At 38.8% G+C, this 25,308-nt stretch overlaps 1 protein-coding gene and 1 long non-coding RNA gene across 4 annotated transcripts in view; one reads left to right on the plus strand and one right to left on the minus strand.

Annotated features, from left to right (window-relative positions):
* The window catches only part of gpr158a (G protein-coupled receptor 158a), a 741,191-nt gene that overhangs the window by 679,499 nt on the left and 36,384 nt on the right, over nt 1-25,308 (minus strand). For all 3 annotated transcript variants that reach the window (XR_012399680.1, XM_005162535.5, XM_005162534.5), the window contains exons 3-4: nt 9,567-9,669; nt 4,111-4,340 (exon numbers count right to left, since the gene is read on the minus strand). Coding sequence is in view for 2 of the 3 variants with exons in the window: in XM_005162535.5 (XP_005162592.1) it covers nt 4,111-4,340; nt 9,567-9,669 (333 nt within the window). In the remaining variant the exon portion in view is untranslated. The remainder of the gene's footprint in view (nt 1-4,110; nt 4,341-9,566; nt 9,670-25,308) is intronic.
* LOC141380815 (uncharacterized) overlaps nt 17,571-25,308 on the plus strand; it is a 54,397-nt gene continuing 46,659 nt past the window's right edge. Inside the window, exons 1-2 of the long non-coding RNA XR_012399693.1 lie at nt 17,571-17,706; nt 18,199-18,567. This is a non-coding gene — a long non-coding RNA (uncharacterized lncRNA). The remainder of the gene's footprint in view (nt 17,707-18,198; nt 18,568-25,308) is intronic.

Below are 25,308 nucleotides of genomic sequence, written 5' to 3' on the forward strand. Positions count from 1 at the left end.
TACATTACATTACATTACATAATATTTCAGCTGCAAATCTGATTGACGGTAAATTACTGCCAAACTGTTGCCAGTAGGTTACTGTAAACTCTACAGGAAATTGTTAGTGTAGGTAACAAGATGTAATGTAAGTGTATCTTAATTCAAGTTTTTAGGGCATGTGCTATTCTATTTTCAATTATTATCAATGATTAAAATGAACAGAACACATGAATCAACAATAAAATTTGCCATGATCAGGCTGATTTGTTGCATGCTGATTAATAAAATGGAAATTAATGTTAAACATGCTATGTTATATTGAATGTAATATTATTCATACTAAAACAAATGTTGCCTCCAACATCTCTTTTCCATGGCTTGTTTCTGGGTGGTTGCTAAAGAGCCTCGCTGACGTTTCATTGATATTCTAGTCCCTAGATAGACAGACTGTGATGTATATGGAATTTTCCTCACAGAATAAAAAATCACAAGTTATAAATTATGAATCAAAAGACATGTAGCACATCTCTTCTCAACAAGCTGGATGATTTGAGGAACAGTATCTACAGTATGTAAAGGGTCTCCAACCATGCTACTGAAGGGTCACTATCCTATCCCAGATAATAAAGTTCCATACAAGTGTGTTGAGGATGAATGGAGCTCAGTCTGTACAGGAATGAGAAGAACTGATGAAAAGAGGTGCTAACGTACAACTTATGTACAACTAAAATACAATTCCCGAATGTTACTTTTATATAATGTACACTGTAAAAGAATTCTTGCTGCCTTCATTTTTTTTTTGAATGAAGTTAACTTTTCTAATCATCTCAACTTCGATCAATCAAACTGACCAAAATATTAAGTTCAACTCTGTATTTAGTTTAAACCTGATTAACTTATTAAAATAAGTTAAAGCAACAGAACTAGTGTGTTGTGTTATTCATAATTACTGTAGGTAACATCATATTTCAATCATACATTCATTTATTTTCCTTTGACTTAAAGTAGTCCCTTTATTCACAAGGGGTCGCCACAGCGGAATGAACTAACAACTTATCCAGCATATGTTTTACACACCAGACGCCCTTCCAGCTGCAACCCAGTACTGGGAAACACCCATACACTCTCACATGCACGCACAGACACACACACTAGTTTATTCCGTTTACCTATTGCGCTTGTCTTTGGACTGTGGAGGAAACCCACGGTGACATGGGGAGAACATGCAAACTCCACATAGAAATGCCAACTGGTCCAGCCAGCACTTCTTGCTGTGAGGCGACCGTGCTAACCGCTGAGCCACTGTGTCGCCCCGTCACATTTCAATTTAACATATTTTTACCGTTAGTTACATGAAAATAGACACACTGCTCCACATATTTGAATGTCATTTAGGCCTAACATCTCGCATAACAATTGGCAGGTATAACTGCTTAATCTGATCCATAAAGCCAACGACATGTGGTACTAAAATTCACTCATGGTAATACCAAAAATCCCTGGCACTTACTGGCCACTTGATTAGGTACACCTTACTAGTACTGGGTTGGACCCTCTTTTGCCTTAAGGACTGCCTTAAACCTTTGTGTGCAAAGATTTAACAAGGTACAGGAGGTGTTCCTCAGAGATTTCGGTCCATATCGACATGATGGCATCACCTAGTTGCTCCATTAGTTGGCTGCACATCCATAATGACAGGATAGGCACCCGGTGTAGTCTTCTGCTGCTGTAGCCCATATGCCTTAAGGTTCGACGTGTTGTGCATTCAGAGATGCCTTTCTGCATACGTCGGTAGTAACAAGTGGTTACTTGAGTCACTACGTATTACCTTTGATAATAGTACCAGATCGATGCCACATTCAAAGTAACTTAAATCACCTTTCTTGCTTATTCTGATACTGCAGCAGATCGTCTTGAACATGTCTACATGCCTAAATGCAGTGAGTTGCTGCCATCTGACTGGCTGACTAGAAATTTGTGTTAATGAGCAGCTGGATGAGTGTACCTAATAAAGTGGCCGGTGAGTGCACAGACACATAAAGGGTGCTGTAAATGTGAATATGGTATTTTTGTTTACTAATTTACAGTAAGTGACTGGCAAACTGCTGCCAGTAAGTTACAGTAGGTTCTTCAGAAATTTGTTAACAGTGAAGCTTACTTTTGTGTAGGCTTGTGCAATTGTATAATCAATCAAAACTAAAATTATGTTTTTTTTTCCTCTCTGGCTCTCTCTCTTTTCTTCTCTCTCAATATTGCAGCATATACTGTAGCTATAAGTTGAGCTGCTACTGTAGTTCAAGTGAGTCTCCTTTAAAGCAGAGAAAATGAGAATTCCATTACGAGGCAACAGGTGAGCTGTCAACTGCTTTCTAAAATCAAACGACCTATAGAGAGCACTTGACAGCACATGCTGAAACAGAGCAAAATTTCTAATCCTAACTCTGTCGCTTTCATTTAGACTTCTCCTGCATTTATGGATCGCTTTCAGGCAGCGCCCAGACGAAGCATGCTTCCAGAGTAAATTAAAATGCTGGCACTATCAAAACTGAGTGCCCTACATATCGACAGCCTAAACGGCGCCTCACTGCAGGGATTAATGAACCTTCCTCGCAGTCAGTGCGAATCCAGTCTACTATTACTCAGAACGCAGACTGCATGTCTGTTTAAGCTAAGACAGTAGCATGTGCTTCTAAAACATGCTCTACAGTGCGCTAAGTGTGATTAAGTAGCTGTCACTTTCTTAATCTATGCACTAATCCACTCCTCTTGAGGTGGGGAAAATCTTAATAACTTAATGAATCTAATTAGCAGAGACAATCCAGAGTTTGGGTGTGCAATTAATTGACAGCATCAAAGAGAAGGTTGAAGTTTGAACTGAGGATCATCAAGATATTTTCGGTCAAAACTGAGACAAGTCTTTGTTATTTTTGCTCAGCTGTGGTTTTCCTCTTGAAATCTGCCATGCAAACCATTTTGCCCCGACTCTTTCTTATGGGGGAGTCATGAACACTCACCCAAACTAAGGCAAGTGAGGCCTCCAGTTCTTTGGATGCTGGTGTGGGGTCGTTTGTGACCTCTTATATAAGTTGTCTCTGTGCTCTTGGGGTAATTTTGGTTAGCTGGCCACTTCCGGGTAGGTTCTCCAATGTTCTGTGTTTTTCCCATTTGTAGATAATGGCTCTCACTGTGGTTCGCTGCAGTCACAAAGTTTTGGAAATGGCTTTATAACCACACTAGTAGATCTCAATTACATTCTTTCTCACTTGTTTTTAAATTTCATTGAAGGCGACCCGGTGGCGCAGTAGGTAGCGCTGTCACCTCACAGCAAGAAGGTCGCTAGTTCGAGCCTCGCCTAGGTCAGTTGGCATTTCTGTGTGAAGTTTGCATGTTCTCCCCATGTTCGCGTGGGTTTCCTCTGGGTGGTCCAAAGTCCAAAGTTTAAAGACATGCGGTACAGGTGAATTGGGTAAGCTAAATTATCCGTAGCGTATGTGTGTGAATGAGAGTTTTCCAGTGATGGGTTGTGGCTGGAAGGGCATCCGCTGCCTAAAACATATGCTGGATAAGTTGGCGGTTCATTCCAATGTGGCAACCCCAGATTAATAAAGGGATTAAGCCAAAAAGAGAATTAAATAAAGAAACTTCATTGAATCTCGGCATGATATCCAGACTTGAGGATCTTTTGGTCTACTTCACTTTTAATAGTCAACAATTTCTTGATTGCAAACAGGTGTGGCAATAATTAGGCTTGGGAGTGGCTAGAGAAATTAAACTCTGTATGATAAACCAGAGTTAAGTTTTAACATAGCAGCATAAATAAGTACACCGCTGCTTAATCTGGGGTCGCCACAGCAGAATGAACCACCAGTAGGCTGACTTCGACAGTAGGGAAATATAAACTATGGAGGTCAGCTGCAACCATCCAGTCTTTCATGAAAGCCAACTTCCCATTCAGTGTGAATAAAATATCACATAGCAGTTAAAGATACTGGACAATCCGAGATAATACGCAAACGACTAACTGTAATGTAACTCAGCATGGAAATACCCCAGTGTCAGTAAGAACAGGATGTGCTTTATGGAAACAGTTGCCATCTTAATTAGCTCCCTCCGGCAGCACACGCTCACCTTGTTCCTGCGGAAATGGTAAAGCAGCACCATACTGATGAAATCCACCAGCATGCACAGGCCCTGGAAGGAGAGCACCGCCATACGCAGGGCTCCATCACCCCGGGCCACGCAGGGCGTATCGTCCTTGCAGAAAGAACAGCCTTCCTGGCAGGGCAGACAGTGGCTGGAAGTTTCTGGAACATCCCTGTTATGGGACAAACCCTCGGTCCCCTTCCCTCCTGCTTTCCCTGGAAAAAGACCAAATATTCAATAACGCCACATGTTGTTCCCTCAAACAACTCTGCATTTATTTGCAATTGATGTGTCTAACTAGCATACATTTGCATATATTATGATCACACCAAGAAGGAAAAAAAACAATTGTGAAAAGTAGCAGCACAGATGTGACATTTAAAGCGGTCCAGCCCACCCTCCCCTTTCAGTCATCAGTGGTCTCATCAGCAGGCATCTCACAGCGTTTCATGTGCTAGCCAGGGTGGATGGGTGTGTACACACCATCTGGGCTGCCACTTTGATGCACCAGTTGTTTCCGCCTTCAGTTACATATCGCGTATGATTTAAAAATGACATTTTTATGCTAGGCAATAGTTTGACTTTCTAGTTCCTGGTCAAAATGTTTCACTATTTTGCATACACACTCCCTTGAAATCATAAGCCACAACCATTCTCATGTAATTTAAGTGTTTTTTTTTTCAAGGATTTAAGGAAATACTGGAGGAATGAACAAACAAACGAATGAATGAAGGACGGAACAAACAAAAAACAATGGAAGGAAAATTGGAAGAAATGAACGAATACAGAAAGATCACTAAATGCTCTACGGAATGTTACGTTTACACATCCCTGCACAAACTGCATGTAAACGCATCAACTTTTCAGAGAGTAATACTCACTACTCTTGAGTACTTACTAATGAAGGAAGGACCAAATAAATAAAGGAAGGATACAAGGAAGGACTGAACAAACTAAGAAAGGAAGAAAGGAAGAAAGGAATGAACAAACAAATGAATGAATCAGCAAACGAATGAAGGAAGGACCAAATAAATGAAGGAAGAATTCAAGGAAGGACCAGAGGAATGAACAAACGAATGAATGAAGGAAGGAACGAACAAACAAACAATGGAAGAAAAATTGGAAGAAACGAACAAATATAGAAAGATCACTCAATGCACTGCAAAATGTTACGTTGACACATGCCGGCACAAGCTATACTCACTACTCACTACTCTCGAGTACTTTTAAAAGAGCTACTTTTTACTCATATTTTGAGTAGTATTTACACTTTTACTCTACCAGCCCTACATTTTTGGGCAATTAATGTTACTTTTACTTGAGCGTGAGTTTTCAGTACTCTTTCCTTCACTGATGACCAGACAGGAAACACCAGCATTACATAATCAAAAATCTAAAGGGATGGTGGCTCAGTGAAGCAGATAACAGAGAAATGCACAGAACACAGCCAACTTCTCCCAGAAACACACTTATCGGAGATCACTGGAGGACAGCCAGAGAGCAGATATCACAGATGGAGGACCTGTGGTGATGTCCACATGTCTGTCTGCATCTCCACTTCTCTCTGCACAGTATGGTTTGAATATACAGCTTCACAGCCTGTTTTTAAATCTAATGAAGCTTTCTGTCTTTCACCACAACCACAAATGGCACAACAATTGAGTGGTTTGGGTCATTTTAAGTTGCCTTACATAGCAACAGTTAAATCTTGGTGAATTTCTAAATAGTTTCAGTATGAATATTTTAATAGTAATGTGGGTCACACTTGTTGTTGATATTTGTTGAATTTAAGTTACATTGCATCTACATAACCAATTCTCATTAGATTATAAGTAGACTGTTAGGTTGGGGTTGGGGTTAGTGTAAGTTGACATGCACTTGCAAAGTCTCTTATTGTCAGTTAAACGTCTGTTGAAGAAGCAGTATCAGCAAATATTAAGCAGACAGTCTACTAATACTCTAATGGACCATCAAAAATAAACTGTTACCGTAATGTGTTTGGGGGTGGGACGGTGGCTCAGTGGTAAGCACTGTCGCCTCACAGCAAGAAGGTCACTGGTTTGAGTCATGCACTATAACTGAATTGGGTGGACAAAATTGGCCATAGTGTATATGTGTGTGTGCAAATGCGAGAGTGTGTGGATGTTTCCCAGTACTGGTTATTTTTTTCTCTCCATCCAACAGCTGGATTGAGCCTTTAGGGTCATTCAATTGGGTTATTTTTGCATTACTGAATCGTTTTCAGGAGATAGTGGTCCTTGGTGCTTCATTTCTTCAGTGAAATGAAGATTGTACTCTGCCAAGAGCAATTAGTTGACTTTACTTAAAAATGTGAGTAAATATATTGCCTTTAAATTAGTAAGCAAGTAAAGTATGTGCATATTTACAAAGTTAAGTGAACTAAACAACTCCAAACTGGGTTTACTCATTTTTAAGATAACAAATTGCTTTTACAGAGTATTTTATTTTATGTGTAAAGTCTTTACTGTGCTGTAACTTATTTTTTTAACGGAATGGATTGGGCTATGTTAGTCAGCTAAATAAGTCAGTAATATCCCTTTTGCATCTATTAACATTAACTAAATTGATTATCATAAAACACAATTCAATAAATCTTGCTGTAGAAATATGTAATCAAAAGACATAATACATTTCCCAGTGTTGGGATGCCGCTGGAAGGGCATCCGCTGCGCAAAACATGTGCTGTATAAGTTGGCGGTTCATTCCGCTGTTGCGACCCCTGATTAATAAAGGGACTAAGCCAAAAAGAAAATGAATTAATGAATGAATGAATGAAGACATAATACACAATTATTGAATACATTTAAAAATGTCCTTTTTTTTTACATTTTTACAATAATGTTTTTTAAATGACTGTTAAGTGAGTTTAAATGCACATAATATTGTATGGTTATAAATGATGCTGTCTGTATTCACCCCCCCCCCCCATCAATCACAAAAAACCTAAAAAACATTTTATTTATTTGAATGCTTACTATTTGCTCTAGCTTAAATGCCAGATCTAGACAGGTGGAACTGGGATGGAGGGTTTTCGAGAAACTCTTATAGCAAATAAGACTATAATCTTCCATATTTTTCAAAGGAGATTATCGAATAGGAAAATTATCTAAGCTCTTTAGTCATTTTTGAGTCAGATGCTAATGGTCTAATCTGATTCAATTAGCTATGCTAAGCTATGCTTATAGTGCTAAAAAAGAGCCAGACATGGAGATTGGCTGAATGGATTCAAAAATGCTAAAACTCAACTGTTTGAAGGGGACCTACAATGCATAAATTACTTTTATAATGATGTTTTTGTGGCAACAGTGTGGGAATATAGCCAGTATCTGATGATAGAAGTTCATTAATTCAATTTCTTATAATCACATTTCATAAAAACGTTTAAAAAATAAAAAATAAATAAAAAAGTTTGCTGAAACACTTTGATTGACATTCTCCCTTTGTAGGTGTCTTTGGAGGGGGAAAGCCCTGCCTATTAATGACAATCTCTCCCTCATTAGTATAGACAGCCCTGAGTAAGAAGCAGCCATCCACCATTACAGTTTTCACACCGTACCTGCCAAGGATAATTTTAAAAAGATGGCTGGGAATGCAACCTTGTTTGATTTTAAAGAGACCAAAACGGCACATTAAGAATTAAAGCCTAAAAGAGCCAGTTTCAAATAGTAATACAAAATTATATGTGTGGTATTTTTTGCTGAAACATATACACCCTTGACACAGACACTTATTTTACATATTGTATAATGGGGCATAATAGATCCCCTTTAGCTCTATGGGAATTGTAAAATAAGCCTAGTGTATTTTCAAACGAAGTGGAAAGTTCAAGTACAATTAATTTTTATATAGCTACTTTAGCTGGATGATGGCAGTATGAACTGTTTTGTTCAGAGAGCTGAGGGCCAGACTCAACCAGCATAGTGTTGATCATGCGTCGCTCTTCTCTCTTTTACACTTGGGTGTGTTTGTGAGTTGGTGCATGCCATATTTTGGAGTTCTCACTGGGGTACAACGCGATCTTGAAGCACTCCAATGAGTGGAGTGGAAAATGACATCATGCTTAGTACTCAAAAAGTTTTTTGTGCATGTCTGAGAGGATGAATAAAATATTAACGAAAGATATTGCATCTAAGGCACAGTGGGTCCACACTGAAAATTTGGGATTTCAAATAAATTTTTAACCTGAAGACAAGCAAAAAGTACTTAAAGTATTTAAAACAACACACAGTTATGACAAAGAACAAAGTAATTATTGCTATTAACAGATTAAATTACAAACATTAATAAAAATAGAAGGATTTTATAAGCAGACTGTTGGACCCTATCATATATTTGACAAATAATTGAAGACCAAGAACAGCTACAGTAATACAAACTTTATACTACCTGATAAAGTCTTGTCGTCGATCCCAGTTGTATAAGCAACAAATAATAACTTGGCTTCTAGTTGATCATTTGGAAAATTGTCAGACGCTAGAACTGTTGAACTGCATCCCAGTCATCATAAATACTGCAAAAGACCTATTGGAACCCGCAAAGACACCAAGATTCTCAAAGAAATCAGTCAAATTTGGTGAAGGAAAAATCATGGTTTGGGGTTACATCCTGTATGGGGGTGTGCAAGAGATTTGCAGAGTGGATGGTAACATCAACAGTCGGAGGTATCAAGACATTTGTGCTGCCCGTTACATTACAAACCACAGGAGAGGGCAAATTCTTCAGCAGGATAGCGCTCCTTCTCATACTTCAGCCTCCATATGAAAGTTCCTGAAAGCGAAGAAGGTCAAGGTGCTCCAGGATTGGCCAGCCCAATCACCAGACATGAACATTATTGAGCATGTCTAGGGTAAGGTAGAGGAGAAGGCACTGAAGATGAATCCAAAGTATCTTGATGAACTCTGGGAGTCCTGCAGTAACGCTTTCTTGTCATTCCAGATGACTTTATTAATAAGTTATTAAATCATTGCAGAGATGCATGAATGCAGTCATCCAAGCTCATGGGAGTCATACTCAATATCACTTTATATTCTATACTGCACATAATTTCTGTTAAGTGACCAGACTTTGTCGAAGCAAAGTCAGACCTTACTGTCCAATTTAAAGAATTAAAAATCAAGTCATGATCATATTTAATTTTGGTAAAATAACCATAATCTAGAGGCCTTTGCCGTTTATATGAACAACTTCTAATGCCAAATGATCAACTAGAAGTTATTATTTGTTGTTCCTAAAACTTGGAAAGGCAACAAGACTGTCAGGTTGTGTATACATTCAGATTGGGCTCTGTTCTATCTTAAAAGCATAACCAAGTGCCTTTGTTCACTTATAAAACACCTGCTATACGATATTTAATTTGTTTATTTTTCTCTTTAAAAATAACATGCAAACATTGATCCATAACATTTCAACATTGTACTTACTTTTAAAGCCATTCACTGCAACTCTGCTTGGATGATAATAGCCACTTTTGCAGTGACATTTATACTTGTCCAGCACAAATCCATGCCCAGGAACCGGCAAACACTGTGGAGAACAGAGAGAAGATAGGAATAATAAAACTGTACCTTTACAATTAAATATAATGGTTAAATGTTTATACAGTAAAAGTCTTTTCCTATTAGGTGTTCCTAGGCCATCTACTGTATATGGCTACAACAACAACAAAAAAAGGTCAAGAATCTTGATGTGATTCTGGAGTCAGATCTGAGTTTCAGCAGTCATGTCAAAGCAGTAAGTAAATCAGCATACTATCATCTCAAAAACAGTGCAAGAATTAGTTGCTTTGTTTCCAGTGAGGACTTAGAGAAACTTGTTCATGCTTTTATCAGCAGCAGGGTGGATTACTGTACTGGACTCCTCACTGGCCTTCCCAAAAAGACAGTCAGATAGTTGCAGCTCATCCAGAACACTGCGGCCAGAATTCTGACCAGAACCAGAAAATCAGATCACATCACACCTGTCCTCAGGTCTTTACACTTGCTCCTAGTTACATTCAGAATACATTTTAAAGCATTATTACTTGTCTACGAATCACTAAATGGCCTAGGACCTCAATACATATCAGTATGCTCACTGAATACAAACCTAACTGATCACTCAGAACTTTAGGATAAAATAATTTAGAAATTTCAAGAGTTCATTTAAAGCAGGATGAATCCGCCTTCAGCTACTTTAAATCTTTTAATCTGTAGTTAAATCATGGACTAAGACCAATGGAAAATGAAAAGTTGACATTTTCTATGCCAGTATGACTATAGTCTCATTTTATCCAGCATAAGTACACATAATTGCAGATTGAGAAGTGAAAGCAATCCATTCAATAATGTCTCTGAAGCACACAGCAAGCCAGCCCTAATAGGTTTTGCAACAGAGTCATAGAATGAAGACTCTTTTGGAAGAGTGAAAATTCAGATCCTATATTGTGCATACATCATTGCATAATTACAGGATGTACACAGCCTCTTCTGTGTCAATAAAGACAAAGAACTAACTTTCTACAAATAGCAAAGAGCCACTGAGAGGCAAGGCTGCAATCTTCAATCGCTGTGTTCAGCAGATTCAGCATATGAGCTGAATTGATTTAAACGGTCCTCTGTTGTATAATATTCAAACAGGGACAGTTTTGGCACAGATCTCCTTGCATGTGCCAAGATGTACTGTCATTAATATCTGGATTACAGACAGACACACCAAGAATTAAAATGAAATTTAATTCAGTATCTAGAGGTTATTCTCCACAAAACAATAGGTCATGAGTGGGTAATCGTAATCCTTGATATCTGAACCCTGAGCGTTTCATGACTGCAGTCCAGGACCTAAAGCAGACATGTTGACCTCAGCTCAATACTGATCCACTCCAACACACACTTAACAAGCTATGAAGAGCCAAAGCCTCCATATTTGAGCTGCTTTAATATCAGCTCTAATGAAGCATGGAACAGTAGAACACTCACACAAATCCATCTTTAGAGAGAAGAGGGCTGTATATCAGTTTTTATATGCTTCCAGTTTATCTTTATTAAGCCTTACATATGATGATTTCAAAACTAGAATGTGAGGGATAAGTAGGGTCCTGTGATTCTGGATTACCATCTATGTTGATCCTGCAACATCATTCCTGTTCAAAAATGTTATTAATGCCTAATTCATAAGCTTAAATTTAACCCTATCTGAAAATGATTTACAAAATCAGGGGGGATTAATAGTTGGATAACAATAGACGCACGTAACTCTAACTATAAGCCTAAACCTAACAAAGTTTAAACATATTCCTTAAATCTGATTTGCTGATTGGAATGCTGTTAAAGGATCAACATAGATGTTAAAGCTGCGGTCACATTGGACTTTTCTCCCCATAGACTTGCATTCATACGCACGCGAATGCGTCAGACCTGAAACGCAGGGTCATGGGTCAAGTTTTGCAGCTAGCTGCGTTGCAAAGTTCAAGCTTGGTGAACTCTGACCTGCAAAATCGCATCACTTGACTGCGTGAGACCAATCGAGGATCAAAACATGACCTCGCTGGACAAAAATTTTAAATATGGACCAATCACTTGCTTTTTTAATGTCTAATCATCTTGTTTAATCCCGCCCATTTTCGCAGCGCCGTACTAAAGAATTTCGCAAGGTCAAACTCTAGTGTGACCGCAGCTTAATTCAGCAACATGTACTACTTGGTCAACTCACATTAACCTCACAGGCCACTTTATTAGGTCCACCTGCTCGTTAATGCAAATTTCTAATCAGCCAATCACATGGCAGCAACTCAATGCATTTATGCATGTAGACATGGTCAAGACGATCTGCTGCAGTTCAAACCGAGCATCAGAACGGGGAAGAAAGGTGATTTAAGTGACTTTGAACATGGCATGGTTGTTGGTGCTAGGCGGGCTGGTCTGAGTATTTCAGAAACTGCTGATCTACAGGGATTTTCATGCATTTTTATGACCTCAGTGACCACAGCCATCTTTTGATGGCTAATTCCAGCAAGATACCGCACCATGTCATAAAGCGTGAATCATCTCAGACTGGTTTCTTAAACATGACAATGAGTACACTATACTCAAATGGCCTCCACAGTCACCAGATATCAATTTAATAGAGCACATTTGAGATGTGGTGGAACGGGAGATTCGCATCATGGATGTGCAGCAAAAGAACTAATGCATTAGAAAATTATAAACTGAATATAGTAGATTTACATCATTTATTGAATGAATGCTTTCAAAATGCATCATATATTCAGTCTAGTCACTGTAACCGAAAAGAAGTTGAATACTCAGTCATTGCTTAACACCATTACATAGTAGATATAACTGTCTTAAATATTTATAAATCACATATATTTTCTATGTATTCATCTGTAGCCTTGCCAAAATCAAGCATATCTCTCAGTAAAGAAATGCTCCCGGTATTATTCACGATGCACTGCGGGTACTGACCCCTTGAGCTTCAGTCAATTCCTCCAATAAAAAGCTTCAGGAAGCCCACAACTGATAACAGCTTCTGCCTAAAATGAGAGAAACAGACTGTGGCCCATGCTGAGAGGAAGAGACAGGGTCTTCTGATAGAGCGGGTATTGAGCAGGTGAGAGCTTCAGCTGGGAACACTCTATCCTAATTAAAGCCAGACAGACACATCGCCGCACAGACACCGGTAGATCTGAGCCGCTGGGAGGACACTGGATGATTTCAGTGGCTCTACAACACCTTCACGCTCTTCACTTTTAATCAGACAGAGAAAGTTCCAAAGGCTGTTTGATTGACTAAGACATGGAGTGGAGGAACTCGTTTAGATAAAGGAGGTCTGTCTTCACTGATAGAAAGTAACACAGGTTTCTAAAAAAATATGTGGTGTACTAGTGTGCCTCAATGATTCTGCCAATGGGCGGCGAGATTAAAATTAACTCTCAATATTATTCTATAATTTTTGGATTGCATTATAAAATGCTACATTAAAATGATCAAAGTTTCTCCTGTTCTCTGGTTGACAGCATCAAGCTCAACGCAAAAACAGCCTCATGAGCGCATCTGCAACTAGTACACACAAGTCTGTTCATTCACAAACTATGTGTGAAGTGAAAGTGAAAGTATCTCGTGTATTTTTGTGTAAACTATTTAATATATCCACATAGTTGTCCAAATTAATGTCCTGTGAGTGTTTTATAATCGTAGCACATCAATACAGGAAGACCTAGCAAGGCTCAATGGTGTTTCTACCATGAATGGAAAATAAACTTGCATATGAGCTTCATACACGTGCTCTGGCAGAAATGTTCACTGTTCACCTGTCAGCTGCAAACTCAACCGCCATCAGATTGACGCGTTTCAACAAATTTAGGTTGTTTTACTGTATTTTACATTTGTCTTTATATTTTTTAAATAGTAAATATTCAGTCAGTCCAGTTTAAAAAATAATCTGAGAAAGAAGTAGGCCTCGCATTGAAAAAGGTTGAGAACCCCTGATTTAAGTGACATTGAATGTGGCATAGTTGTTGGTGCCAGACAAGCTGAGTATTTCAGAAACTGCTGATCTACTGGGTTTTTCATGCACAACCATTATTAGGGTTTACAGAGAATGATCTGAAAAAGAGAAAATATCTAGTGAGTGGCAATGTTTCCCTATATGCACAAAAGTAAAGGAGAAAAGAGCAAAGGAAAGAGAAAGTAAAGAGGCCAATTGGAGAAGGCTCATTCTTTATCCTGGCGCTGCAGATGGTCTGTTTAACTGTTTTCTTGCTAGTAAAGCTTTCAGTTTTTCCACTTTCAAAGTCTGCTATGTAAATAGCAAATGCACCATGGCACGACGCAACTGAAGGTGAGTTAGAGATGAGACTCTGATTGGTTTAATGCATGTAATACAATGTACAAACACACTCAAAACTCATTAAAGATCCCCTATTATGGCTTTTTGATAATGCAGTATGTAACACAGCACTAAGTGAATGAAGCTGAGGTTTAAATCTGAAAGTGCACCGTGTTTAAAACTATTGATTCTTTAACGAAACATTCGACTCAGAGTCGAATGAATGAATCAAGTTGGGTCGGATTTTTTTTCTTGAACGCAACGATTTTTATATGGTACATCACCAAATATGTAGTGCCAGATCTAGTAAAACGTGAACGCCCCTTTCCCCTTCAGACACAAGCAGAGCATAGGGGATCACGAGACGAAGATGACGGTCACTGATAGAAGGAGGTTCAGCTGTGGGAAATAAAGGGTTAAAGTTAATTTTTACAACAATACCACATTATAGCCAACCTAGTGCTTTGTTTGTTCCTGTCACTTTTCTGATTTTTGATACAATAACCTAAGTTGCAATGCGGCATTCATCTGCCGTTTGCTATTAAAGGAAGGAGCAGCAGAGATTATTATGTAAGGGACTTTGACAGGGACTTTGTCAGTAACTGTTGCAGTTCACATGGACCAGTTTCTTCTTCCTCCGCATCATATGTAGGTGTAATTCAAACTGTTGTCTCATTTTCTGTCGTTTGCTAAATGTGTGCTTAATTCTGTGTTATAAGTTATTATCGCTCCACACAGCTTGTAATCACGTATTTATTATAGATCTGTGCCTGTACTGTATCGCTCAGGTTAAATCTGTATAGGGCTGTTCACATATTGCGTCCAAAAACACATTGAAAATGCGTTGCATGCTTCTACCTTTACCGATTTTAATACGTTTCTGAACTGAATGTGTGTCGTTGTTATTACTTGGGGTTAGGTTTAAGAGTAGAGTAATATGCTGGTGTTTAATTGCATGTCTTTATTGCATTCCAGCATTGGGCTCTCACATACTCTGCATGCTACTTAATAGCCGTGGTGGGCATTTCTCTCTGTCTCATGCTGAACGCAGTCGACCAATCACAACAGACTGGGTCATTGGACCAATCACAGCAGATTAGCATCATGCTAAGGAGGGATTTGGGAACACATGAATTGCTGAACGAATCATATGGGAGTCGTTGGGATAATTAGGTCAAAATAAATGCATATTATATGACAATGAAAGTGTGTTTTTGACCTTGTATGCATATCAGCCTATTGCTGAACACCCCTAAAACCAAAATATGACTTTTCGTAATGCAAAATAGTGGCTCTTTAAGAGAATAAGCACAACCCTGTTAAACCATGCACCGGGGCGCGGAGTATATTTTTTTATCCTCAAAATAGCAAGATAGTTGATTCAGACACATCCTTATATACTTTGCGCCATGCACTTTAGACCGTAAATGATGGAGCCCATTGACTTAAAAGCAACAAGCTCCCTTAAAATGAATTGAATAAATAATAATAATAAAAAATATATATGTACATAGTTAATTTACTTAATATTAACAGGTATACATTTTGGCTTAGAACTCGTTGCTAAAAAAATGTTCTAAAACCCCTGTGATTCAAATGAATGGTAAATCTACTTCCAGAATTAGAGCTGCGGATAAAAACAGCCAGTTGCTGATGCTCTTTTTTTCATCATATGAAACGGTGCATACAAAATGATTGCTATGACATCTACAGTGCCAGAACTAATGGAGAAAACAAAGCATCACCACAGTGGTGACTCACAGCTTGTAGAGGTGGAATCGATCTAATTTGTCCAGCCATAAATCATAGTGACCCTAGATGTCCACCTTTTTCTTGCATGCTCCTCCTGTTCCTCTTATTGTCTCTTAGTCTTTTTGTGAATGTCAAAGGCACAGTTGTGGCAGCTGTCAGTTTATGTGTATATGTGTGTGCGTATGTGTGTGTGTGAGAGAGAGACAGGCTAATTGGCCTAGTGACATGCTCACACTCAGAGCTAGAGGTTTTAATGGCGTGCGTCACACTGTCATGCCAGGAGGCCCATCCGTGTACACATGCCCGAGTCTCGGCAAACACCACCAATAATAGAATTTCCCACCACTGATGTATCACCCTCTTTAATGTCTTACCATCCCACATAAAATAAACAAGTCCAGAAGCGTAATAAAAGTCGAATGAACATCATACAGTAGGTCTCCTAAATCAGGGTATGATTTACTAAGAATATCTACTGTTAACAAATATCTCAACATCAACCACACTACTGAGAGAGATCTTTAGATAAATATGTGTACATGTGCTGTGCATTCTCTTTTGGCTTTTGAATGCAATTTATAAGTACACATCTAAACAATTAGTGCATTCCCTAGATTCTGATTCTCGCACTACTGTAAAGTAATTTCAGATATGTATAATGATGAAAGGTCACAATGCATTTTATCTTACTCATTGCACTATTTTAGCAAACAAACAACCAAATAAGTTGTATAGATTGAAGGACAGGTTGCATTGTATCTGAAAAAAACATGTTCTAAGTGAACCATAACACTGTTTTGAAGACATTTCATCAGTTTATCAAATCCGTGGCTTTGGTGTTCCTGTGCCATTTTGTACTTTCCAAACACAGAAAATTAATGGCTTATATTTAGTAGACTGTAAAATGTTTCATTAAATTTATTGTACAAAATAATTATAAAACTCATAAGTTACTAAACTGCAGTGAGTGGTGGGAATGGAGCGACGGCAGAACCACAAGCATTAATGATCATCACCTGTGCACCACACCAGAGTTATACAAAGGACCTGTGGGCTGTTCTTATGCCACAAGTAGTTTGGGAGGCCTCCAAACGGGAGGAGCTTACACAACAAGTCAGCTGGGAGACCTCCAATTGGGAGGGACTTATGCTGCAAGTAGATTGGGAGACCTCCAAGTGGAAGAGGCTTATGCCAAAAGTAATTTGGGAGACGTTCAAGTGGAAGGGACTTCAGCAAAAGTAGGTTGGGAGACCTCCAATTCAGAGGTACTTGCGCCAAAAGTAGGTTCAGAGATCTCCAAGTGGGAGGGATATATGCTGCAAGTTGGTTGGGAGACATCCATGTGGAAGAGACTTACGCCAAAAGTAAGTTGGGAGAGCTCCATGTGGGAGAGACTTACACTGCAAGCGGGTTGGAAGACCTCCAAGTGGGAAGAACTTCAGCCAAAGGTAGATTGGGAGACCACCAAGTCAGAGGCATTTACGCCAAAAGTAGGTTGGAAGAGCTACAAGTGGGAGAGATTTACAATCCAAGTAGGTTGGGAGACCTCCAAGTGGGAGAGATTTACACCACACCTAGGTTATAGAAATCTCGAAGTGGGAGGGACTTGCATAGCAAGTAGGTTGGGTCAAGGCTAGAAAGGTTTACAGCTGCAGCTACTGAGCATCTGCACATCAATATTGCACCATTTTTTTTAATATAGAACCAACAATAGTCACTGATTTTTCATCATCATAAGGGGTACGTTTAGAGTTGGGGTAGGTGTAGATGTTAAGAAAGCACAAAAAGTTTAATGTCATGTAGATGATATAAATAATTCAATCAAATGTCCCAGGAAGTTTGTACAGCCCACTAGGAGCTCAAGTCCCACCCATTTGGAGCCATCCTGCACCTTGGAGCTGTCTCCGACCTCCATTAATATCTAACTCAAAGCTCCGGGACTTTAAAAGGAGGAGTGAGACAATGGAAGGAGAGAAGGATGCCTCCTTCCTTTATTTGTAAGAGGTACATGCCATTTTTTCCATTGTTTTGTTTTTGATTCTTAAACTGAAGTGAGGGGCAGCACGGTGGTTAGCACTGTCACCTCACAACAACAAGGTCACTGGTTCGAATCCCAGCTGGGTCAGTCAGCCTTTCTGTGTGGAGATTTCATGTTCTCCCAGTTCGTGAGTTTCCTTTGGGTGCTTCAGTTTACCCGACAGTCCAAAGACATGTGCTGTAGGTAATTTGGGTAAGCTAAATTATGTGTGTGAATGTGAGAGTGTATTGGTGCTTTCCAATCCACTGTGTAAAACATATGCTGGAGTAGTTGGCGTTTCTGCTGTGGCGACCTCTGAAATAGAGACTAAGCTGAAGTAAAATGAATGAGGTGAACCAGTAGACTTTAGTAAAGAAACAGACTAAAGTTTTCTCTATCCCTCCATTTAATATCCACATAGCAGACTGCTTTAATTAGCACTGTATTGTTTGTTTGACAGTTTGTATGCTCTCTCACAGGCAAAATTTGGAGAATATGCCAGCATAAGCAAACAGCTCTTCCTCAAATTGGCCGGGGAGTAGAGAAACAATAACGCTGTGGTGTGGGTCTATTTTTGTGATGATCTGAAACAGCAAGAGGGCCTTTGAAAGTGCTGCTAAACATAGAACAGCAGCACACAGCACGCGGCCGTCCCTCCGGCAGACCGACAGATCCCGAAACAGTATAAAACAGACACGTGCAGATGGACAGAGGGCTAGACCAGCCTATGAGGTCCAGTGCTGACCATGCTGATAGACAAGAGTGTCCAGAGATCTGGTCTCGGATCAGATATTAAGCTGAAATATAGCTTAATGCGAGTCCTAGGGTGGTCTCTACGGCAGCTGAAGGTGAGAATAAAAACAACTGAATCCATCTGCTCCATATGCTGACGTCTAGCAGTTTCCAGGTTGCTATCATAAACAAAAGGTGTATCGCAACAGGAAATAGACCTCCGGGTGTCTTTTTACAGCTTCCCCAGCCTGCACAGCATGCATCTATGTGCTCATCAAGTCTCTGTGAGGTGAAATAAATTCAGCGTTTTCTCGTTTTAAAGCTTAATATACAGCAGCAGATATAAGTGAGGCATTTGTAGGTTAATTTGAAAGTCTGGATAGTGTAAACCAGAGATGCCCAAACTAAGGCTGTGGGTCAATGTTGGCTCTTGGTAACATTTGTTATGTCTATTTCTTCTGAGAGGAGAGGGAGAATGATGGGGATGATGTTTTGAGATTGTCAATTCAAATTTAATGTAACCAATCATTTGTTTTATTGTCACAAGCTAACAGAAATTAAATGTTTCAATTAAATGGCATAAATTAATCTTTTTTTTTTTTTAATGTACATACTGTCACCTGACGGACAGAGGACAATGCAGAGACTATGATGAGCAAATTAAGTCAAAGGCAGATTCGTCTTGATCAGTGTAATCAGCATTGAACTCCACTGTGTTATAAACGTGATTGTTTATGTTTTTATTGCATTAAGTTATAATTTAAAAAGTCATAATGCATTAGTTAATCTGATTTAAAGTAGGAGATATTAGGAAATGAATTTGGAAATGATCCATGGCAACTTTAATGTAATATAGTTTGGTATATTTACCTTCGGCCTACAGCGCTCAATGATATTTGGTTGTGGCCTTTTATGTGAAAAAAGTGTGGACAAGCCTGGTGTAAGTTGTTGGATTTGACTATAAATTAGGTGCTGCTTGAAAGAGTCGCTATTTTTGCAATTCCATTTAGGGGCACTAGTGACACAGAGGTTGCATACTTGTGGACAGATTTACTAAACAGGACAAATTAGCATGAGAACGCAATTTCATAACAGCACTGATGGAAAATTTAGTGAATGACGGAGCATAAATCAAAAAAACATAGATGGAGCAGCTCATTTTCATAATGTCCAACACAGCACATAAATCAATTGCGTCACAAATAAGCAGAGCCAATTATGAGGAGATGCATTTAATCTACTAATAACATGCGATAAGAAATGCTTGTTTTTGGATAGTTTTAGAAAAGGATGACAGTTTTGTACCTTTATTACCAACCCAGGCTAATTCTGATTACATATCCCTATATACATTTCTGGAGAGTGCGAAATATGTCCCAGGAGCTACACTTTTTTGCAGATTTTGCTTTTAAGAATCCACCAGAGCGTGATGTGTACGCTTTTTCAGATCTCAAATTTCTATTGTGTGCCATTCGCGCCTGCAGTTCTCACCTAAATTCACCAGAGGCCGCTGTCGACTGACTGAATGACTGACTGACCGACCAATCAACTGACCCACCCTCCTCCTTCCCTAAACCCAACCAATAGTGTTTTTAAAAGCATCGACTGACCCGCCCACCCACTTCCCTTAACCCAACAGACATCTTTCAAAAGCAATCCAACAAGAGAAAAGCCCTCGCCTGATTTTTACCATGTTTTCAGATTTTACCACATTCACACCCTGTTATTTACTTGTTTATTTTATTTTTTGGCTTATGTTTTTGTCTTGGTTATTTGCCTGACTCATCGTTGTCAACTCCTCTCTGCATCTCAAGTCCACCGATGTGCAATGGTAGGCTAACTGGACAAACTAGTAACAGCAGGAAAGCTTTCCATCCAACGGTAAGCAGTCGCTTGCTATCACGAAAAGGAAAGGCGTCACACTCCTCTGAGTGTTCAATTTAAAGATGAAACGTAGCCACACTTCTGGCTACATAATTCACAATCTCCAGAAATGCATATAGGGCTACGTTTTCAGAATGAGTGTTGGTGTTATGTGTCAAAAACTAAATTTATTTTGCTTAATGTCATGACCCCTTTACAAAAGAGTTAAAACAGCCACAGACACCGCTCACAGACTTTGAGTTGAATATATCTAAGAATATTCCTTAAAGACCTACTCTTGTGTTTTGGATTAATTAAAAGTCTGTGTCAGCTGATGATGCGCTTAAAAAAGAAAGTGTGCAGGCGCATGTATTTAAGTCTTCAAATCATTTCCCAGTTAAATCATAGTCAGATTCGTTCTCTATACAGCCAATTAAAGCAAGCACTGCTACACGGAGAGCCGCACAGACACGACTGGAGGCTACACTTTAACAAAGACACATCCTTTGCCCGTCTGACAAACATCATTAGGCAGGAATAGCTCGTCTTCTTTAATTGCAGCATCAGGCCACAGCTGTGATGACCCTGTACTTGGGTTGTGAGGATTTCACTGACAAATGCTATTAATTGTTTGCCATTATTATCGGGTCACAGAATAAATGCCACAGAGATTTCATGAATAATAAAATGAGGTGCCTTACATAAAAAGTGCAACAGCTGGGGTTTGAATATGAACTAGAGCAAAATATTCCCCATTAGGAAATGTCTTTTTAAAAATAACTTATGCCAGTTTTGAAGACAGACCATATATACACACACACACACACACACACACACACACACACACACACACACACACACACACACACAGTATTGTATAGTGATGGAAGTAACTATATTAACTAAGGCATTAACTTAGTCATAAAGTACGTCCAGGAGGTTGTTATCACAGAATTAAGTCAGGCAGGTTTATTCGATGTGAAGTGAGACATCATTTTGCACAAACAACCATTCTAGATGTACTTTATCCTGTTTATAACATGACCACTTGCCACAAAATACAAAAAAAAAAAAAAATCAACATATAGCATTTTTCTGAACTGGAATAGTTCCTTTATTCTTTAACCCTTTCATGCATACGATCACACTGGTGTGATCAGCTGTGGATTGTCCCTGACTTACAGCATTCAGAGCGCACGTCATCAACTGCTAAAATTCAAATCTAATGGCGCACTGAAGTACAGAAAGAGGTGTGCAGCGCTTGTCATAAATCACAATTTATCTGCTGTCAAACAAAGAACATTCATTTTAGGTTTCAGACATTCAAATACAGATAACTACCAGCAAAACAAACACTTTAAGGTTTGTTAAATCCACACGGTGCCAGACAGTCGAACCAGACAACCAGATGACAGACAACCAGTTACAAGTATATAGATTTGAACTTATTCGCTGACAGTCAAGGTAATTTGAAGTTCCCGGATGAGCCCGTGTTATTCTGTTGTAGCCTTGGAACGTTGAGACTGACCAATCAGAATCAAGTATTCCAGACAGCAGTGTCATAATAAACATTGTCTCACACACAACTTTCTTTTGCATTGTTCTCTGTTTTATAAGGGCTCTCCCAGCCTTTTTTTCAAAAGTGCCTATGTGTCAGCATAATAGCAAATTCACAAAGACTAACGCAATATGCTAACGAGGAAGAGATTGACGCTAATGGGCGAGGCTGTCCCCGTTTGATGACGCATATAAAGGGAGAATGTCAATCAAACTGTTTCTAAAGATGTGTTTTTGTGATTATGAAAAATAACATTTCTGCCAGAAGCTAATGATATTAACTTACTGTTGCCACACAACTGTGTTTAAACCCCCTAAAAAGGTGATTTTTGCATAATAGGTCCCCTTTAAGTAAATTTTATATCTACAATCTATCAAATAAAACCAAATTTTGAAATACCAGTTGATACCAGTATCACGCAGCTCTACTTCAAGGTGTCCAGAGAGTCTTGAGTTCGCTGGATGTATGTCATATGATCACAATGGGCCATATGGAAACCCCGGATGGAGTATGATGTGATGTTTGCTGTGGTGAAAGTCTCCTGTGGGAATGGAGGCTATTTTTACAGCCAGACCTGCAGATGACACTCGCACTAGCAGCAGATCTCACATCACATATACAGTATACCTTATACATCAGCTGTAATATGAAAGATTCTCCTTCGCTTGTGCAATCAACAGACGTACACATTACAATACGATTCTATTAGTTAATATAATGTATTTGCTAATGTAAACTAAGACTGAACAAAACAAGTATAGTATGTATAGTAGTTTAATGTATAGTTACTAATGCTTTATTAAAATGTGCTTGTCAACACTAGTCAACACACTGTAAGTTAACAAGAACTAATAAATAATGGCTTTATTTTATTAACATTAACAGAGATGAATGTGTTGTAATAAATGTACTGTTCATTGTAACAGATGTACTGTTCATCTAAAATATTTCGATATTCATATGAATGGGTGAATAGCTTCCAGTTGGAGGAAGGTCAATGAAAACAGTTTAAAATATAGCTGCAAGCAGCAATTAACAGAGCCAAGCAGCCCAGCGGCCACATCGTAAACAAATACGACAACAAGATACAGAGCAACCGGAAAATATTATGACTTTTTGGCAGCATGGTCTGAGCCAAATTTGGAGGAAATTGGGCTAATAATCTTTGGAGAGTTCAAAACAACAGATTTTCAAACCAATTTAAAATGGTGGATAGGAAGTCGTGTCAATTAGGGAATAAAATATATCAATGCTCTCTGTAAGATCCAAGGAATCAGCCAGACCAGTCTAATGAAAATAGGCAAAACTATTCAAAAGAAATTTGATAAAATTTGTATGATTTCTATTGATTTAATTTAACTTTTGTTCAATTTTACCCAGATAATTTAAGTAGTTAAAAGTTTTAGACTTTTTAGAAATATTGATAGAACGTTTGACCAAAAGGTGGTGCTGTGTTGAAACTTTCTGAGCACCTTCAGGGCACTTGCTGACTTTCATTTTCACTTCCACTTTAATAAGCCAGTGCGTCCATAAAAAAGCCATTTTTGACATAATTAAAAATGGCTGATGGCCAAAATGTCTGACGTTGAAAAATCCGACACTCAAAATCATTCGATTGGGCATGCTCTGCCTGATGTAAAAAGCCTAATTTTATGAATTTTGGACAAAGGTTTGAGAAGCTAAGAAAAAAAAAAGCCATTTTTATATCTCCCAACCACTAGGGGGCAGTGCGCCAGAACGTTGCAACGAACTTCAGACCAGGGTTATAATAACACATCAAATTTGGTGTGAATATGTCAATGTGCTATGGAGATAACACCTGAAGTCAATTTTTGCAAGCTCTTTGTTGAATTTGTTCACAATATAATCGAAAACGGTTTGTCAAATCAACTTTAATCCAGAACTTTTGGTCAGCATGGCCTGTAGATCTTGTGATTCATTTTTGGTGAAAATCTGAAAAATGGCCTAGGGCGAGTTTGTTCAAATAGATTTTGCGGAAAATTCAAAATAGATCATGACGGAAAATTACTGCATAGGGTGCGTCTGAATCGACTTGATTGAATTTTAATTGTAGCCTTTTCGGTTCAATAGTTATAAAGATAAACATAAGTTAAACTTTGAACAAGTGGTGGCGCAAGAGAATTTGAATTAGAGAGTCCAAATTTGTAGTGGTTAAAGATCAGACTGTCCTCTATCATTATGCCAAAGTTTGCGCAAATGCTGCAAATGGTTCAGGGACACCACTTTCAGAGCGGAAGAAGAAAAAAAAAAGAAGCCATAAGAATAATAACAGGATCCGGAACAGATACATTAGGTGCCCCTAAAATTATGTGTGTGTGCTAGCAAACAAATCCTTGCTACTAAAAAGAAACTCGACTCTCTACAGTGGAAATGAAATTAACTTTTGGATACAATGTTGATCATGCTTACTTAAAATCAATCCAAATAAGTCTGTCTACCTTATTCTGTCATCTTTGTTCAGACGCTGGAAGAGCTGATTAAATCTAGATAACCCTGGGACACTCAGGATGCAGTGATTTGACAATTTAAGTGCAGCCCTCCTGTGTCTCATTGCATCTCTGATAGGAACTCATGTTTTTATTTATGCAGCTTGCTAACGCTCCGCTTTGCACGTGATGTGAGCTCATGCTGGGAGGTGACATCATTTCCCATCCTCATGTCGCTAGAGAAATGTTCCTGCATCTCTCCTCTCCTGACCTCGCTCTTTTGATCCTGTGCTAACACTCGGATGAACTCACTGAGCTGTCTTGGGTAAAATTCACAATATAAGAATCAGCATCAAGAATCAATGCAAAAATACACTGTAAAAAAAAAAAAAGATGGGTTCCACACAATTACTTTATGTTGTCAACACAAGGTAACTTAATTGTTTTTACCAATTTAAGTGGATTAAACTTAAAACAAATAAGTTTTAACTTATTAAAACCTATGGTAGCTCAGTGGTTAGCACTGTGTGCGAGAGATCTGCAGAGTGGATGGCAACATCAACAGCCTGGGGTATCAAGATATTTGTGCTGCCCATTACATTACAAACCACAGGACAGGGCAAATTCTTCAGTAGGATAGCGCTCCTTCACATACTTTCATACTCCACATTAAAGTTCCTGAAAGCGAAGAAGGTCAAGGTGCTTCAGGATTGGCCAGCCCAGTCTCCAGATATGAACATTATTAAGCCTTTCTGAAGCAAGATGAAGGAGGAGGCTTTGAAGATGAATCCAAAGAATCTTGATGAACTCTGGGAGTCCTGCAAGAACACTTTCTTTGCCATTCCAGACGACTTTATTAATAAATTATTTGAGTCACTGCAGAGATGTATGGATGCAGTCATCCAACGAGCAGAAATCAAGGTCCCAAAAGACAATTTGAAATCCTAAATAAGCTGAAATCCTCTGTGAATCATGATTGTCTGATAAAC

Source organism: Danio rerio, chromosome 24, assembly GCF_049306965.1.
Source record: "Danio rerio strain Tuebingen ecotype United States chromosome 24, GRCz12tu, whole genome shotgun sequence".
Classification (NCBI taxonomy): Eukaryota; Metazoa; Chordata; class Actinopteri; order Cypriniformes; family Danionidae; genus Danio; species Danio rerio.